General features: G+C 36.5%; 1 protein-coding gene across 1 annotated transcript in view; it reads right to left on the bottom strand.

Annotated features, from left to right (window-relative positions):
* The window catches only part of SEPSECS (Sep (O-phosphoserine) tRNA:Sec (selenocysteine) tRNA synthase), a 71,894-nt gene that overhangs the window by 7,643 nt on the left and 44,183 nt on the right, over positions 1 to 20,068 (bottom strand). The window contains exon 9 of the mRNA XM_043973054.1: positions 9,814 to 9,907. Coding sequence (XP_043828989.1) covers positions 9,814 to 9,907 — 94 coding nt within the window. The remainder of the gene's footprint in view (positions 1 to 9,813; positions 9,908 to 20,068) is intronic.

Here is a 20,068-nt window from a genome sequence, read left to right as displayed (position 1 = left end):
ATGAATAGCATCTTCCTTCATAGGTCCTTTGTAGTTGATTTGAGCATTTGTAATACTCTGAATAATCAGACTATTCACAATTATTTCTTGAATATTATTGCTATTACTGTACACAATGTTCTCTTGGTTCTGTTTATTTTACTCCATTATTTCATACCAGTCTTTTTATGCTTTTCTTTGACACCACAAAGAGAACTGCTATAAATATTTTAGAACATAAAGGCTTGTTTCCTTTATGCCTGATCACCTTGGAAAACAGACCTAATAATGATATTGCTGGGCCAAAAGGTATATACAGTTTTATAACTCTTTGGGCATGATTCCAGATCATAAAATATATACATCTTAAATATTTTTCCTTCCTAGGAATACCTCTAATATATAAAATGAGACCAAGCTGTGTTATATCTATTAACAATAGCTCATATTTATATCATTCCTTGGGGTTTACAAAGTGTTTTTACAGGTATTAAAACCATTTTTTTTCAATGAGTAAACTGAGGCTCACAGAAATTAAATGACTTGTCCATGTTCACATAGCTAGGAAGTGTCAAAGCTGGGACACAAAAACCAAGGTTTTCTGCCCTCTTTAAGTCCAATACTCTTTTTATTAATCCATGCTGTCTTATTTATAAAAAGGCAATTCTAAGACTGGGCGGACAGGTGGTAAAGAGGATAGAACACGGGCCTGCAATCAGGAAGACCTCAGTTCAAATCCATTTTCCCATTGATGAATTTTTCCCTCACTCTTATATAGGAGGTTTGCTTTATCATTAAAGGTTACTACTTCCATCGTTACCATCCAGCCTTTCTTACCCCTTTCTTTTCTCCTTATCCCCACTTAGTTTCCTGGGATTTTTCCAAACCAAACTACTTGTGTGTTTTCAATTCTCCTTTGTCTATTTCATATAAGAGTGAGATTTATCTGATGCTTGCCTTGCCACACCTTCCCCGCCATTTTTGTATACCTTTCTTACATTAATTATACAAGCAAGTTCCACAATCTTCTTATCTCTTTCTAGTGTATAACATTTTTCTTTCTTTTATCTTTTATCTTTCTCTTACCCATCTTCAAACCCTCAGAACAGAACCCACACCCAGATTTTTTCTTATTTAATTCCTCCAATATCCAACGAAGACATTAAAGCTCTGAGAAAACACCTATTTCTTCTATTAGAATGTTAGCACTACATCATCATATATACCCTTCCAATTGTTCAAATATGTTTACCTTTCAGTGTTTCTTTTGACTCATGTTTGTATTACAAGATATCCTGACAGTTAAAGTAGAAGCTGTCATGTTTTGTGTCATCTTGATTGTAGTTCCTTGGTACCTGAATTCCTTTTTGGATTCTTGCAATATTTCTTAGACGTGAATATCCTGGATTAGGGCAATGATATCCTTGGGATTTTTTTGGGGGGGGGGGAGGGGGAAATGTTTTAGGAAGTGCTATGTGAATTCTTTCTCTTTTACCTTTGCCTTCTGGTTTTAAGAGATCTGAGAAGTTTTATTTGTGATTTTTTGAAATCATGTCCAGGTCTTTCAAAAAATCAGCCTTTAGGGAGTCCAATTCTTCTTAAAGGGTTTGTCCTTGACATGTTTACCAATTTCCAGTTGGTTTTGATCAGCTATCTTACATTTTCTTTCATTTAAAAAATATTTTGATGGAGTTACTGATTTTTTTGGTCTATTCTAATTTTCAGGGAGCTCATTACTTGGGTAGATTTACCATTTTTTTCCTCCTAAGCTATTTATTCTCATTTTGATTTTTTCTCCAGAGCCTTTGCTTCATTTTTTTTGTAGGTATTCATGTATTCCTTTTGAAAATGTATTTTTTACTGTAAGCCAATAAATCAACACTTATGAAGTGTTGACTATGTGCTGGGCACTCTACTAAATATTGGGGATCCCAAAGGAGATTACAATCTAATAAGAGGAAAAACCATGCAAAGCAAGCTACATACAGGATAAACAGGACATAATTAACAAAGGAAAGAAGAGGACTTCTGGGAGCAGAGCCAAGATGACTGAGTAGAGAAAGCACTTAACCAAACTCTCCCAACATTCCCCTCCAAACAACTTTAAACTAAAACCGCAACTCAAATTCTGGAGTAGCACAGCAAACAAAAAGTCAGAATGAAACAGTCTTCCAGTCCAAAACAACATAAGAGGTTGGAACGAGACAGTTGGGGGGCAGCTAGGTGGCTCAGTGGATAAAGCACGGGCCCTGAATTCAGGAGGACCTGAGTTTAAATCCAGCTTCAGTCACTTGACACTAGCTGTGTGACCCTGGGCAAGTCACTTAACCCTCATTGCCCACAAAAAAAAAAAGAGAGACAGTTGAAGAAAATAATTCCTTATAAATTAGAATTGGGCAACTGAAAGCTAATGACTCCATGAGACTTCAAAAAAACAATAAAACAAAGTCAAAATGAAAAACTAGAAGAAAATGTGAAATATCTCATCAGAAAAACAACTAATGTGGAAAATAAATTGAGGAGTTATAATTTTATAATCACTGGATTACCTGACAGCCCTGATTAAAAAAAAAATAACCTAGACATCATCTTTCAAGAAATTATCAAGGAATACAACACTGAGATCCTAGAACTAGAAGGTGAAGTAGAAACGGAAAGAATCGAACAATCAATTCTTAAAGAGATCCCAAAATGAAAATTCCCAGGAATAGTATAACCAAATTCTGGTCCTCCCAGATCAAGGAGAAAAATATTGTAAATAGCCAGAAAGAAAAAATTCAAGTATCATGGATCCATGGTCAGGATAACACAAAATTTAGCAACTTCTATATTAAAGGATCAGAGGGCTTGTAATATGATATTCTGAAGAGCAAAGGAGCTAGGATTACAACCAGGAATCATCCACCCTGAAAAACTGAATATAACTCTGGGGTTGGGGGGGGGGGGTCTGATATTTAATAAAATGGAGGACTTCTAAGCATCCTGATGAAAAGATCAAAATTGAGTAGAAAATCTGACTTTCAAATACAAGACTCAAGAAAAGCAAAAATGGGTAAACAGGAAAGGGAAAATATAAGGAACTGAAAAATGTTAAACTGTTTACATGGGAAACTTCCTACATGGGGAAGAAGACACTTGTAATTCCTAAGATCTTTACCATTATTAGGGCAGTTATGCATAAAAGACACAGGTATGAGTTGACTATGTTGGGATGATTTCAAAAAAATAAAAGTAAGAAAGAGGGATGCACTGGGAGAAAGGGGAAGGAAGAGGTAGAATGGGGCAGGTTATCTCACATAAAAGAGGCAAGGAAGAGCTTTTACAATAGAGGGGAAGACAAAGGGGCGAAGAGTATCACTTGAACCTTAATCTTGTCAGAATTGGTTTTCAAAGAAAATATCAATTCATACTTAGAAATCTATCTTACCTAATAGGGAAGTGGAAGGGAAAAGGGATAAGAGAAAGGGGAGATGGTGATGTGGTGATGTGGTGATAAAAAAGAAGATAGAAGGCAGTGGTCAGAAGTAAAACAGACCAGAAAAAAAGTAAAACAGACTTTGGAGCAGGGACAGGATAAAGAGAAAGATAAACAGAAGAAAATAGGGAAGAGGGAAATGAACAGTTAGTAATCATAACTGTGAATGTAAATGTGAATGAGATGAACTCACTCATAAAATGAAAGTGGATAGTAAAATGGATTAGAAACCAGAATCCAACAATGTTTTATAAGAAACATACTTGAAACAGAGTTAAAATAAAGCACTGGAGCAGAATCTGTTATATGTACCAAATGGCATAGCATCCAAATTCTTAAAAGAAAAGTTCAATGAATTACAGGAATAGATAGTAACACATACTAGTGGGGGCCCACAACTTTCCCCTCTTTGAACTAGATAAATCAAAATCATAAGATAAATAAGAAAAAGGTCTAGATGAACAGAATCTTAGAAAAGTTAGACCTCTATACCTGAATAGAAATAGAAAGGATGGTGGCTTTTTTTCAGATATACATGGCACCTTTGCAAAAACTGACCATGTATTAGATCATAAAAACCTCTCCACTAAATGCAAAAAGGCAGAAATACTAAATGTACCCTATTCAGACCATAATGCATTTAATTTGGGCCATAATGCATTTAATAAAGGGCCATAAAAGCATAGATTAAAAGTCAGTTGGAAACTAAATAATCTAATCCTAAAGAATGAATGGATCAAAGAACAAATCTTAGAAACAAACAATTTTATTGAAGAGAATGACAACAATGAAACAACATTCCAAAATTTGTGGGATGTACCCAAAGAAGTACTTAGGAAGAAATTTATATCTCTCAATAAAGAGAGAAAGAACAGATTGATGAATTGGACATGCAACTAAAGAACTTAAAAAAGAACAAATTTAAAAGCCCCAATTAAACACCAGAAATAGAAATCCTGAAAATCAAAGGAGAGATTGATAAAACTGAAAGTAAAAAAAAAAAGCATTGAACTAATAAATAAAACTAGGAGCTAACTTGATTTAAAAAAAAGAAAGCCACATTACTAATATCAAAAATGAAAAAAGGGGGCAGCTACATGGAGCAGTGGATAGAGCACTGGCCTCGGAGTCAGGAGTACCTGAGTTGAAATCTGGCCTCAGACACTTAACACTTACTAGCTGTGTTACCCTGGGCAAGTCACTTAACCCCAATTGCCTCACTAAAAAAAAAAAAAAAAAGAAAAAAAGAAAAGAGTGACTACATCACCAATGAAGCAATTATTAGGAGCTATTTTGCCCAATTATATGACAATAAATCTGACAATCTAAGTGAAATGGATGAACATTTACAAAAATACAAACTGTCCTGATTGACAGAAGAGGAAATAAAATACTTAAATAACCCTATCTTAGAAAATGACACTGAACAAGCCATCTATGAACTCTCTTAAGAAAAAATCCCCAGGACCAGATAAATTTACAAGTGAATTCTACTCAACATTTAAGGAACAATTAATCTCAATACTACATAAACTGTTTGGAAAAACAGTTAAAGACGGAGTCCTACCCAAATTCCTTTTATGACACAAATAGTCTTGATACATAAAGCAGGGAAAGCAAAAACAAAGAAGAAAAACTACAGACCAATTTCCTTAATGAATATCAATGCAGGGGGCAGCTAGGTGACACAATGAATAAAGCACTGGCCCTGGATTCAGGAGGACCTGAGTTCAAATTCGGCCTCAGACATTACTAGCTGTGTGACCCGGGCAAATCACTTAACCCTCACTGCCCCGCAAAAAAGCAAACAAAAAAAAAATGAATATTGACACAAAATTTTAAAATAAAACACTAGCAAGGAAATTACAGCATTAAATCTCAAAGATCATATACTATGTATGACCAGGTGGGACTTATATCAGAATGCAGGGCTGGTTCAATATTAGGAAAACTATTAACATAACTGATTATATAAATAACAAAAACAACAGAAATCACATGATTATATCAACAGATAAGAAGAAGCCTTTGACAAAATACAAGACTATTCCTATTAAAAACTAGTAAGTATAGGGGCAGCTAGGTGGCGCAGTGGATAGAGCACTGGCCCTGCAGTCAGGAGTACCTGAGTTCAGGTCCAGCCTCAGACACTTAACACTTAACTAGCTGTGTGACCCTGGGCAAGTCACTTAACCCTAATTGCCTCACTAAAAAAAAACAAACAAAAAAAAAACCCTAGTAAGTATAGGAATCAATGAGGCCTTTCTTAAAATGATAAGTGGTATCTAGCTAAAACCACCAGTAAGCACTATCTGTAATGGGGTTAAGCTTTCCAATAAGATCAGGAGTGAAGCAAGGATGTCCATTATCTATACTACTATTCAATATTAGAAATGTTAGCTATAGCAATAAGAAAAAGAAATGGAAGGAATAAATATAGGCAATGAGGAAACAAAACTATCGTTCTTTGAAGATGACATTATAGCATACTTAGAGAACCCTAGAGAATCAACTAAAAAAAATAGATGAAACAACTTCAGTAAAGTTGCAGAATATAAAATGAACTCATGGAAATCATCAACATTTCTATACAATACCAACAAAACTGAACAGGAAGAGATAAAATGAGAAATTTCATTTCAAATAGCTGCAGAAAATAGAAAATACTTGTGAGTCTAACTGCTAAGATAAATTCAGGAATAATATGAACACAATTAATTACAAAACACTTTTCACATAAATAAAGACAGATCCAAGCAATGGAAGAAATATTAATTGCTTATATGAACTCATGCCAAGTGAAGTGTGAACCAGAACATTGTACACAGTAACAGCAATATTGTAAGGATGACTATGACTCAGCTACTTTGATAAAGATAATGACCCAAGACAATTCTAAAGGACCCATGACGAAAAATGCTATCCACCTCCAAAGAGATAACTGATGAATTCCAAATACAGACTTAAAAACACTTTTTATTGTTTAATTTTGTGTTTTCTTTTGCAACATGGCTACTATGGAAATGTTTTACATAACTTCAGATGTAAAACTGATATCAAATTGCCTTCTCAAGAATGGAGGAGAGACTGTAGGAAGGGCGAAAATTTGGAACTCAAAATTTTAAAAAATGATGGTTAAAAATTTGTTTATATGTAACTGGGAAATATTTAATGCAATAAATAAAAAATTTTTTAAAACAGAAAGCCTAGAATTAACAGGGGTTGGGAAAGACTTCCTGTAGAAGATGCAATTTTACCTGAGACTTAAAGGTCTCTTGCTTGAAGACTTACTCTTTCCTTCTGGGCTAGGTACAAACTGACTCATTCCTTCTAGGTTGAATTTTTAGGTATTTCTAGATCTACATTTTTGTTGATACTGGTAGGTGCTTCCTTTCATTTACTCATTTTTCCAGCTTTAGTTCTTGAATTGGGGTTTTTGTGCTGGGGTTAGATTTAAACTTCTGCTCTATGGAGTAAAATTATAAGTGTGCCTTGGTCTCACACAAGGTCACATAGATTACTACACTGACCTGCACTTCCCAGGGCTACGCCTCTCTGAAGTTCAGAGCACTGGATCTTCAGGACCCTTTATGGCCACTCAGGACAAAGTGTTAGGGACGTTGGAGCACTTGGGCTGCCTCGGTCTGATCAGTGCTATACCATAATGGTGCCCACGACTCCCGGTAGATTTCAAGGTCTCTCCTTTGGGCTTCTCACTATGCTGGGGCTTTCCAAAGAGAGCACTCTACTCTTGCTACATCTAGATAGTCCTGCAGAATATCTGTCTCTGTCCAATCTCAAGTTGCACTGGGAAGTTGCTGGCTTGTTTGCCTGTGCTAGTGCCAGCTTGGCTAGCACTATTGCCTATAGGGTTCTGACTGACCCAGTTACTATAGTTTTTCAAAGGCTTAATCTTGATCATTCATTACTAAGTCTGTTGTGAACTTTAGGTTTTTGCTAGAGTAGATACATGGGAGCTGAAAGGTCTTCCTCAGTTTAGGCAGCCATCTTGGATAGGCATCCAGATTTCTTAAACCAATAAATTTTAGCAGTTAAAATGTACATTATATGATTATTATATTTTATGATGTACTTTATGTAGAAAAAATATTATAATTAAAAATAAATGTACCTTAAAAGCAATAGAGTAGGTAATATATTTTCTTATACTCAAGGACATGTGAGAATTCAGACATTCCTTTTTTTCTAACAGTAGTTCTGATGCAGATTTTAATAAATATGTACATTCTGTAGAAACTGTCAAATACAAGATATCCCAAAAGTCCCAGTGCCCCAGCTTAAACTTTTGGAACATCCTGCATATATTTTTTAAATGTTTTCTTTTCCTCTCAATTACATATTAAAACAATTTTTAATGTTTTTCATTACATTTCCATATTAATCATTTTGTACAAGAAGACATGAATGAAAGAAAAAATGAAAGAAAGTAAAAATAGCATTTTTCAGTCTGTATTCAAACAGTATCAGTTCTTTCTCTGGCGGCAGAAAGTATGGATCACTGTATTGCTGAGAATAGCTATGTCATTCACAGTTCTTCATCATACATATGTATATCGTACATGCTGTTACTGTGTACAACATTCTCCTGGTTCTGCTCACTTTACTTTGTATCAATTCATGTAAGTCTTTCCAGGTTTTTCTGAAATCATCCTGCTTGTCATTTCTTATGGCACAATAATATTGCGTCACAATCATATTCCACAACTTATTTAAGTCATTCCCCAATTGAAGGGCATCCTCTCAATTTCCAATTCTTAGCCAATACAAAAAGAGCTGTTATAGATGTTTTTGTATACAATAAATAAATAAATATTTTTGTACAAATAGGTGCTTTCACCCTTTTTTTTTGAGAGACACTCCTCTTTTTAATTAAAGAATTTACAGGGAATAAAGAGTCAGGAAGACCTGAGTTCAAGTTCTGTCTGTCACATGGCTGGCTCTGACCCTAGGGAAAAAAAAAAATCACGTAACAACTTCTCAGTGCTCCTACTTTCTAAGTTTGTAAACTGTCAATCTGTACCAATAAAGAGAGTACCCTACGTCAATAAAAATTCTAAGAAATGATTGGTAGAAAAATAATACAACTCCTTTTAAAAAAGAATGTTCATAGGAATTGGAATGATCCATGGGAAATGGAGGGTGTGAGATGAAGAAAGTGGAGGCAGGTAGTGCCAAGATAGTGCAGAGGGTGGGAAGCGATGTGTGGAAGGAGGCTGGCATCATGACAGAGCTGTCCAAAGAAGTCTTTAGCCTCAAGGAGGCCCCCAAGGGCCAGTCTACTGTCCCTTCACCAGAAGTGGCCACCCTCCAGGGGCAGGTAAAGACACTGCAACAGTAGCTGGAGGACACACAGAGATGTCACAGCACAGTGGTGGTCTTGTATTGAAGCCACTTGCTTTATGCCATCCAGGGTCAGATAGATGAAGATGTCCAGGGAATCCTGACTCAGATTTTACAGATGCAGCGACTCCAGGCACAGGACCGATGAGAGGACATGAGCCCTGGCCTCACCCTCCTGATTCTGGCACTGCGCAGAGCCCACCTTCTGGACGCTGGCACCATTCCAGGGCCGCTATCCAAACACAGACATACCTTTTGGTCTCTGGCAATGCCCAAGGCACACCAAACCAGACGAAGTCTCTGGACTTTGGACAGCCCCCTGCCTTTACAGATCATCCCACAAATGCCCCCTTTTCCCAAGCTATCTTAACACACATATAGAAGGGGGTGGGGGAGAGGGATCAAGACAGTGGCATACAGCCTCCAGAGCTCTGAGAGCCTGAGATAGTCTTATAGCCTACAGCCTCCCCATCCCCACACATACCAATAAACTTATTTATATTCACAGTGTGGAAAAAAAAAAAGAGAATGCCACAGGGGACATGTAGGTGGCGCAGTGGACAAAGCACCAGCCCTGGATTCAGGACCTGAGTTCAAATCCGATCTCAGACACTTGACACTTACTAGCTGTGTGACTTTGGGCAAGCCATTTAACCCTCATTGCCCCTCCAAAGAAAAATAACAATGTCACAAATAAGGTTTAATATGTATTACCCAATGAATTCCTGTTACTTGCCATAATGGTTATACATAGCATTCTAAGTAGTTATTATGAATATGTCTGTTTTGATTGAGATTTTCTCAGTGTATAGGACACTCCCCTACAAATAAGTCAAGCAGAAGTTATGTGAAACTTTACTAAATTGGAGGATTTAGTTAGTGGAACCCATGAAGCCAGAAAGTCTACCTAGCTACCAAAAATGATTTATTTCCTTCTAGAAAGTAGTTTAAGGCTCATTAAGTCAGAAATATTTATGAGAAATAAGAAGGAAAATTACCTAGTGATATAGGATTATGGGATGTATCCAACAATCTTTCATTGTGGAGCTCTGATAGTTTTTTTATTTCAGTGGATAAATATAGAAACATTTCCTGCAAAAAAAGAGAAGATGATATTCAAAAAAAGTCAAAATACTTATTAATTGCTAGAACTTAACATAAACAGAAAAAATAAATTGATAGTGACATTAAACCTGCCATATAAATTAACCCAGCTGTCGACACTCCCTAGGAGCTTAAGAATTCTTTTAGCTATTAAAAGTAGGTCTCAACTCTCTTCTGATCCCATGTAGTAAAATTCATTTGTTCATTCATTTATTTATTCAACAAGTACTTATTAAACATTCACTATATACCAAGCACTATGCTAAGAAGTGAGACTACAAAGACCATAATAAATTAATCCCTGTTCCCAACAACTTTACATTTTATTGAGCAGAAACAAAAGGTATGTGGCTAGGTCAATTCAATATTGGCACATCCTTCAGGAACTGGAAGCATGCATGGCTTTTTACAACAGACAAAGAGGCGGCAGCTAGGTGGTGCAGTGGATAGAGCACTGGCCCTGAATTCAGGAGGACCTAAGTTCAAATCCGACCTCAGACACTTGCCACTTACTAGCTGTGTGACTAGTAACTTAACCCTCAATGCCATGCCAAAAAAAAAACCCAAACCAAAAACAGACCAAGAAACAGTATCAGTGGACAGAATGCTGGACTTGGAGTCAGGAAGACCCGAATTCAAATCTTGCCTCAGACAACTTAAAAGCAGTGAAACCCTTTCAATTTCAATTTTCTCATCTATAAAATAGGATTAGTAATACCAACCACATTCCAAGGCTTTTGTGAGGATCAAATGAGATATTTCCAAAGTGCTTTGCAAAACTTTAAAGTACTTTTATATTTAAATATAAATTTTGGCTATTTTTAAAAATTAAAGTCTTGTAAATTCTTACTCTTACTATTGCCATAACCATCCCTTATGCGATAAATTTCAGGAGTATGATTTATAGTTAATTTATGCTCCCCTTTTTGGCTACTTCTGTAATTAAGAAACTGTTTCCAAAGACCAAACAACAGAAATTCCTAGAGCTCTTTGAATTTATTGACACACTAAAAAGATAATTGCTCAATGCTCATTTCTAATATTCTAATGGAAACACTGTGGTCATTTTTACTATTCATTTGTTCATGCTACTGTATAAAATGCTGCAACAATCCTTATATTTGGTAACATGGTTTCAACTGTCACTGAAATATGAAAACTTTCAGACCATAAAAATCTTAAAATAACTGAAAATTGCATTATTATTGACAGCTATGTATAGCTATACTGCAGAGATTCCTAAATATCATTTATAATCATTCAAGAGGATTTAACCTAACCATCTACATTAGAAAAACTATGTGAATAAAGAATGTCTTCTGGTCAGACTATGATAGGCAATTGGTTAAAAAAAAAAATCTAAAGATGGTCCATTATTAGCATATACATCTTAGACAGATGTTGTCCATGGGAAATGAGCTAAGCCCTGAGCTGAAAAGGTAGAGAGTAGGCAATAACATGAGACTTTCAAGAACATGATGATTCTTTCCTAAGCAAAAGTCCATTGCTTTAACAACATTCTTCTAGTAAGGCTACATGACAAGTCATGGATTATCAGTTTCCTGGGAATTCAAATTGAAGGTCACCCAGAAGGCAATGGAAAGGCACAGGGAAGTTATGATTAGGTTGCAATACAACTAAAACCAAGAATTGTACAAGGGAAGTGGCATAAAAGATGTCACCAGAGAGATGTATGACCAGAAAAGATGGGTCAATAATGTAGCAAGAGTCAGGGATAATCAATGAACAGTGCTCATGTTTCAAAAAAATAAAAAAAATAAAAGCAATGTAAAGTGACCCCTCCCAAACCTCATGAAGAATTTATGGAAGGACATGGATAAAAATCAAATAGGATAATCAAACATGAATATCTTGTGATCTGTATCATTGACAAGAATAGCAACAATGATGAAATTACAGTTCTACTGAAGAACTGAAGTATACATACTCAGCACCTACTATGCGCAAAGTGCAGTGTTTTCTAGTAAGGAGAGAATTCCCAATTATTTAAGCATTATGAAAATTCACTTTATATAGCAATTTGATGTTGACAAAGTTTTGGTGTTGTTTTTTTCACAAGCACCGTATTGAGATAAGTCATACAAGTAGTATTTTCTAGCTGAGTTCAAATTCAGTTTCTGACACTATGTCTTTGTCTCACTTCACCTGTTTACCTCAGTTTCTTCATATAAAAAAGGGGATAACAAGAGCACCTAGCTAACAAGATTCTTCTGAGGACCAAATGAGATAATAATTATAAAGCACTTCTACTCTTAGCACAGGGCCTAGCACATAGCAAGTGCTATATAAATGTTAATTATTATTATTTTACAGATGAGGTAACTGAAGTTCAGAGAGGTGAAGCGATTTGATATTAATCATATAATTAATAAGTATCTGAGCCTGGATTCAAACCAAAGTCTCTTGGTTTCAAATCCAGAAATCTATTCATCATGTCACAGTGCTATATAGCAAGTGGTACAAGATACTTACTGCGTATTAAGGTTTTACTACTTTTATATTAACATTCACTGTATTTTAAAAAGTTATTTTAAAAATATATTAAACATCTATTTCCTATATAAAGACTTAGCTAAGCAGTTTTCTACAGGGCAGATAAAAGATATTTCAGAACCAGTACTATTTTTTATTATGGTTAAATCTATAACTGACATACATTATAAAATATTCCTATAATGAGAAATTTATAAGCACTCCAAGCAAATATATATAGAAATACCTTACTTAAAAGAAATGAAATATTATTGATTCTCTCTGCCCTTTGTACTATATTTAACTTAATTTTAAAAGACTTCTCACTAGAGATAAACTGAACTGTATACTTGAATGCTAATGTCAGCTTTATTTCTGAATAAGGGAAAAAAAGACCAACTTCACACCATAGTACATGATGCTAGTATTGGGTATGTTAAATTATATTAAAGTATTACACTTCAGTAGACTTTTTGCAAATTGATTTGCAGTCATGAAACATAATGCCTCCAAAACCCCCAGAGAAGCAAAAAATTCACCAAGTCTTGCAGAAGTTGGTCTTAAATAATCATTTAAAAATTCTTATACGATGACACAATGATTAGTGTGTTCCTTTGAAATACATATTATTTCGCTTTTTAGGTTAAGCTGAAAATGGATTTCATATTTGACTATAATTATTGTGCAATTATATAAGTAATAGTTCATTAAAAACAAGGAAATAGGGGGCAGCTAGGTGGTGCAGTGGATAAAGCACTGGCTCTGGATTCAGGAGTACTTGAGTTCAAATCCAGCTTAAGACGCTTGACATTTACTAGCTGTGTGACCCTGGGCAAGTCACTTAACCCTCATTGCCACTCAAAAACCAAAACAAACCAAAACAAACAAAAAAAAACCAAGGAAATAGTCAAAGATTTCAAAGACAACTTCATGTGAGAAGTCTACTAGAGTTGTTTGTATATTTTTACACACTGTAACCATTGGAATGACGCCACCTGCTGGAGACTTACTGTAGAAGAGTTCCGCCCATGAAGCAAAGGTCTTTGAGGGCAAGACCAGGAGTCTTTTCTTTGGCATCAGGAAGTGACGTTGGCTAGTGGGAGGAAGAAGGAAGAGACTGGCGCTCTGTCTCGCGCTCTCTTTCCTGAGGACGCTGGTAGAGAAAGGAGCTAGAAATGTGCTCTCCCTTTAATAGATAGACGAATGTAGGCCTTTCTCTCTCTCTTTACCAAATTCTTATTCTCCTTAATAAATGCTTAAAAGTCTAACTCTTGCTACAGCTTATAATTTATTGGTGACCACTCATTAGATCTTTTAGACAGTTTAGCTGGAATTTTAGCCCTTAACAACACACACGCCTAATGACCTTTGACTCATCTGCTCTATAGCATCTTGCTTGCCAGTCATAAAGGCCCTGCCCCTTCATAAAACCCCACTATCTTGGAGTTGCTTAATTAGCATATCAAAATCTATCTTCTACACCACAATATTATCAACCAACAAGCTCTGGCCAAGTCTAAATCTACTAAGGGTCAAGGAAAGAAGGGACTGACCCCAGTTGAGCCCCTATACAAATCCCCCTTGCCCTTATATGGCCAAATCTCTCCCACTACAATTGACCTGTGAATAACCCATCAAAGTAGTGGCCCCTCTCCTGCCCAAGAAGTTTCTGGTCAGGAATATGCGCTCAATAAACCTGACTACTTTGCCTGCTTCTTCCTCCCACAGTATTTGCTGCTTCCTAAATGCCCCACGGGAATTATCCCTGACACGTCAAACCTTTTGGCACCATGTTAGAATGCCTTAGCTTATAAACCCTGGACAAGAGATCTCAAACTTCTAACAGCTACACTTCCTTCTTACAGGATGCAGAGAGCAAGGGGTGGGAATACATGAACTCCGCGTCCTAAGGGGAGGAACTTCAGATTTATTATACTTGGACAGGGTCTAGAGACTGGGAGTAGAGGCTTTGCCCTGAACCTCATGTTCTTCAGTTTCATTCCACCCTAAACTTACACACACACACACACACACACACACACACACACACACACACACACACACACACACACGCTGTAGCTGTGTTTGAGATCATAATGCTTGCTATAATACCATCAGTGGATATAACAACTTAAAAATCTGATACATGATCTCTTATCTTTCCTATATGACTATAATCACTGTTTGTAAGAACTCTACTACTGAAGCTATCTGAAGATTGGTTAAATAAAGTTGCACCACTGTTTTAATGTTACAAGCCAAAATGATGACTATAAATCTCACTGGTGTTTTAAACATTCCATGACTGTGAGAAATACGGTAGAGTAGAAAGAAAGGTGGATTTGAATTCAAAGACCTGGGTTTAAATTTAGTAGCTGAGTGACCTTGGTTAAGTCCTTTAGCCTTGTACTTCAGTTTCTTCATTTATCAAATAAGAAAAATAAAACCTGTACCACCTTCTTTAAAGGTTTATTGTGAGAATCATATTCTTTTTTTTTTTTTTTTTGCACGGCAATGAGGATTAAGTGACTTGCCCAGAGTCACACAGGTAGTAAGTATCAAGTGTCCGGGGCCAGATTTGAACACAGATACTCCTGAATCCCTGGATTCCACTGCGCCACCTAACTGCCCCGAGAATCATATTCTAAAGCACAATGTAAACTATAGAGTACTGTATAAATGTCAGTAACTATTATTAATAATATGATTTTTAATATTTTACATCCCTATAGAAGCAATTCTTGTCCATTCTATTTCATACTGTAGATACCCAGTGGGATAAAATAATGGAATTTGGCAGTCACCCAAGTGTCCCACCTGACTGATTTGGTATTGTTTGAATTGGGTGAGGATGAGAAACTAAGTACCTACTTAAGGATAATTGGATGGAGGCCACACCTGGCTGGCCGGCCCTGAGTGACATGTTGGTGTACTACTGATGTCAGCAAGAGACCATTCTCAACCAACCAGCTTGAAGGACCTCCCCTTTAGGGGAGAGAGAGAGGAACCAGGAAGGGGAACGCTGGCTCATAGAAGAGGTCTCTTTTTGGTGAGGAGGAACCAGCATGAGGACAGATGGAGAATGGGGGGGGGGCCCTCTTAGTTGTTTGGACACCAACTTGCTGGTGAGAGATTTCACATAGGCTGCTAGGAAAGGAAACTGCTTTCTTTCTCTCTGGCTATACCGAATTAGATCTGAGCTAGGATTTCCATGCTATAAGGAATCTATTCTCAATCTCTCTCCCTCTTCATTAACTTACTTATTTTAGTAAATCTTTAAAAGCCTAAACTCGCTAAATTTATCAGTGATTTTAGCCAGCTTCCCCCCAAGACTGGGGGGGGGGGTAGATTAGAACCCACAATTTAGATTTTAAACAACACACCAGTAACCCTGCAGTAGCTTATCCTTGGTATATAACCAATACAACTGAGGTTCACAGGGACAAATTCTAAAGGAATGTTTACCTGGCCTATGACACTAGAACATTTTTCTTTGGAAAGAAAAATTGTCCAAGATAAATATTCTCTTTTAAAGCAAAACTGGAATTAGGATAACCACTAAGGTCTATTTTTCACTTGGCAGAGAGAAATGCAACAACAGCTTCTTGTAGTTTAAACTTTTTTCTAAAAGGCTTCCACAGATAATTTCAGGCATTTCTCTCCTTGATCAAGTAGATTTCTTCATCAGGAGGGGGCCAAAGGCAAAGGGGTTCAATTCACACACTGAGTTCCACTCCATCTGATCCTTTCACCCCTTCGAAACAGAAGGATTGAGAAGGAAAGACTTCAAGCTGAGTCCTTGTCTGCCTTTACTGCAAAGAAGATAAAGCCTTTTCTGTAAAGATCTAAGTTTGGATGAAACAACCTCTAAAAATATCATTGCTGCAAATAAGGGCATAGAATAAAAAAAATTCCTAAGTTTTCTTTTAACACTCCTTTTTTAGGAGGCAATAACGCCAATAATATAAAAAGGAGTTCTCAGTGATAGTATATAAATAGCTCTAGCTGAGAGCATAATAGCTCTGCCTTAGCTACTCCAGAGCTGAACCAATAAACTATCACTATTAAATTTTCACAGTTCAAGAGCAAGTACATTTAAACAAAAGAGGCCTTTACTTCTGCAACAAATCCAATAAAAAACCAATATTTATAATACATATCTGCAATTATGGTTTATGGAGAATATCCACATTTTCAATGAAAAGATTTGCTTGTTAGATGAAGTTGTTAAAACCTAAAGTTTTATTTACTTGTAAAGACATAATCCCAAAATAAGTACTTCATTACTTTTGAAAATTCTAACAAACATCCCTTGTTCTCAATAAACAAAATAGCGAGGATTTTAAAGTGATTAAATTGGTAACATATATAAAATCCTCTGTAAACTTTAAACCATTATTTAAAAGTCATCTATTTTAATTTCCACTTATTGATATAGGTATTTCCATTGGTGAAAACTGTACCACATTCATGCCTTCTCATCCTGTGATTGCTGTACATGCTTTTCCTTAAGTTTCTAAAGACTATATTGCCTGGAACATAGGTATCAAACATGTAGCCCAATGAGGCCAGCAATAGAGTTCCCAGTCCTGCCCAACCCAGATTATATAAAATATAATTGGGAAATCTTAAAAAAAAAAATACTACAGAGCATAGTTTATATCAATATGCGGTTTTCTAAGTCAATATAAAGCCTCAGGGATCCTTTATGTATAGGTTTGTGGCCTGTTTCTGTTTTGTTTTGGTTTGGTTTTGGTTGGGTTTTTTTGTTTTTGTTTTTTTGCAGAGCAATGAGGGTTAAGTGACTTGCCCAGGGTCACACAGCTAGTAAGTGTCAAGTGTCTGAGATGGGATTTGAACTTAGATCCTCCTGAATCCAGGGTCGCTGCTCTATCCACCATGCCACCTAGCTGCCTCAGCCTGTTTCTATCTTGACACCACTGGACTGGAACATGGATTTTTCTCATCCAGCCCCAATTCCTTTCATCTTCCTATGGGCAATTTCTACTGTGGATAGCATCACAGAGACTGTGGTTTTAGGAATCCAAATATAATGGTTCCTATGCCACTGATGACAAAAATAAATCACTTACAGAAATTTTAGTAAATTTGTTCCACTGTTGGGCACCCTTTTCCACTAAGGGTCACACTTTTTCTCATGCTCCCCTACACATTGGGGCCTCTTAATAAACCTTTCAGTTCCTCTTCCTGCCGCAATCAGTCAACAACTTCTCCTTTTTGGTGGTTCTCTTCATCTAGATACTGGAAGTAGTTATCCACCAGTTTCCCAAATCATTCTTCATCTTTCTCAAGGAGCTCAATACCTGATTCAGTCTTCCTCTATACTTCATAATATTCTCTTCTACCTGCACATTTCAATACAAGTGTTGGTAAACCTCTTAAACACCCTTGGTGCTCAGTTTAACATCCTCCTAAATCCCTATGACATACTTTCACTCCATTTCAGTCACACAGAAGGATAGTCATACCCTTAATTTCATCATTTCTCTCTTCCTCTCTTATCACAATCTCTTATCTTTCTCTCCCCCATGCCTCATTCATATCAAAACTATTCTTCAGCTTTCCAAAACTCATCACTCTGGCCCTCCCTACTGTCATAATCTATTACTGCTTCTCTGCCTTCATTTTTCTCCCTTCAAAAAGTGACCTGTAATTAAGTGGCTTTACTGCAATTTATCCCTTATAAACCTGAACCTCCATCATCTGTATTCCTCTAACCAGACATGCTCTTAGTCTTTACAGAGCTAGGTGGATAGATAAGACACATATACCTAAAAAGATGTCTAACAATTAAGGTAAAGGAGAAAGTGTACTGAATTAAGGGTCATGAGATAGAACAGCAGTTAGGTTGCAGGACAATTGCTGGAGAAAGTTTGCACAATCATACTGACTAAATCTACTATAAATTTGTATTATCTAATTTCAATTAAGCCTTCAATTTTGCACAAGAAGTCTTTTATTCTTCCCATGTCACCTTACTGCACTTCCCCTGAGGCTCTTCTAAACAAACCAGGATCTACATTCCTTCTTCCTCCCCTCTAGGAAAAAGACTGCACCTCATACTTTATGAAGAAAACTGAAGTCGTATATCATAAGCATGACATATGCTTATGCTCCTCAATTCTAAACTCTAAATTTCTCAACAGCATCCCCTCCTTTGCTCTAGTCTCCAAGGAAGGTATTGTCCTTCTTGCCAAGGCCAGCCACTCTACTTGTGCTCTTTGTCCCATGTCCTTCAGGCTTCTCTAGGAGCCTGCCTCTTTAATCATCCATCCCCTTTTTTCCCCTCATCTTCCATCGACTGGCTCTTTCCCTACTGCTTTCAAGCATGTCCATGGAGATAGCCTTCAGCCTCAAAAAGCATTCCTTTTGCAGGGCTGGTTCAACATTAGGAAAACTATCAACATAATCAACCACATCAATAACAAAACTAACAAAAATCATAGGATTACCTCAATAGATGCAGAGAAAGATGTTGACAAAAGATAGCACTCATTCCTATTAAAAACACCAGAAGGGGCGGCTAGGTGGTGCAATGGATAGAGCACCAGCCCTGAAGTCAGGAGGACCTGAGTTCAAATCTGGCCTCAGACACTTGACACTTACTAGCTGTGTGACCTTGGGCAAGTCACTTAACCCCAACTGCCTCACTAAACAAACAAACAAAAAAACCACTAGAGAGCAAAGGAATAAATGGAGCTTTTCTTAAAATAATAAGCAATATCTACCTAAAACTATCAGCAAACATTTTATGTAATAGGGATAAGTTGGAAGCATTCCCAATAAGATCAGGGGTGAAAAGGGATGTCCATTATCACCTCTATTATTTAATATTGTACTAGAAATGTTAGCTTTAGCAATCAGAGAAGAAAAAGGAATTAAAGGAATTAGAATAGGCAAGGAAGAAACAAAACTATCATTCTTTGCAGATGATATGATGGTATACTTAAAGAATCCTAAAGAATAAACTAAAAAACTACTTGCAACAATTAATAACTGTAGCAAAGTTGCAGGATATAAAATAAAACCACATAAATAATCAGCATTTCTATACATGGCCAACAAAGCTCAGCAGTAAGAGATAGAAAGTGAAATTCCATTTAAATTAACTGCAGACAGGGGCAGCTAGATGGTACAGTAGATAAAGCACCAGCCCTGGATTCAGGAGGACCTGAGTTCAAATTTGAATCCAGACACTTGACATCTACTAGCTATGTGACCCTGGGCAAGTCACTTAACCCTCATTGCCCTGCAACCCCCCCCCCCCCCAAAAAAAGTAACTGCAGACAATATAAAATACTTGGGAGTCTACTGCCAAGATAAACCAAGGAACTCTATGAACACAATTACAAAACACTTTTCACACAAATAAAATCAGATCTAAATAACTGGAAAAATATCAACTGCTCATGAATAGGCTGAGCTAATACAATAAAAATGACAATTCTGCCTAAATTAATTTACTTATTCAGTGCCGTATCAATTAAACTACCTAAAAATTATTTTAGAGAGTTAGAAAAAATAATAACAAAATTCACCTGGAATAACAAAAGGTTAAGAATATGAAGGGAACTAATGAAAAAAAAAGCGCACAGGAAGGTGAAGTAGCCATACCAAATCTGAAGCTATACTATA

The sequence above is a fragment of the Dromiciops gliroides genome, chromosome 6, assembly GCF_019393635.1.
Source record: "Dromiciops gliroides isolate mDroGli1 chromosome 6, mDroGli1.pri, whole genome shotgun sequence".
Lineage (NCBI taxonomy): Eukaryota > Metazoa > Chordata > Mammalia > Microbiotheria > Microbiotheriidae > Dromiciops > Dromiciops gliroides.
The sequence above is the reverse complement of the archived record's forward strand: the minus strand, read 5'-3'. Positions and strand labels throughout refer to the sequence as shown.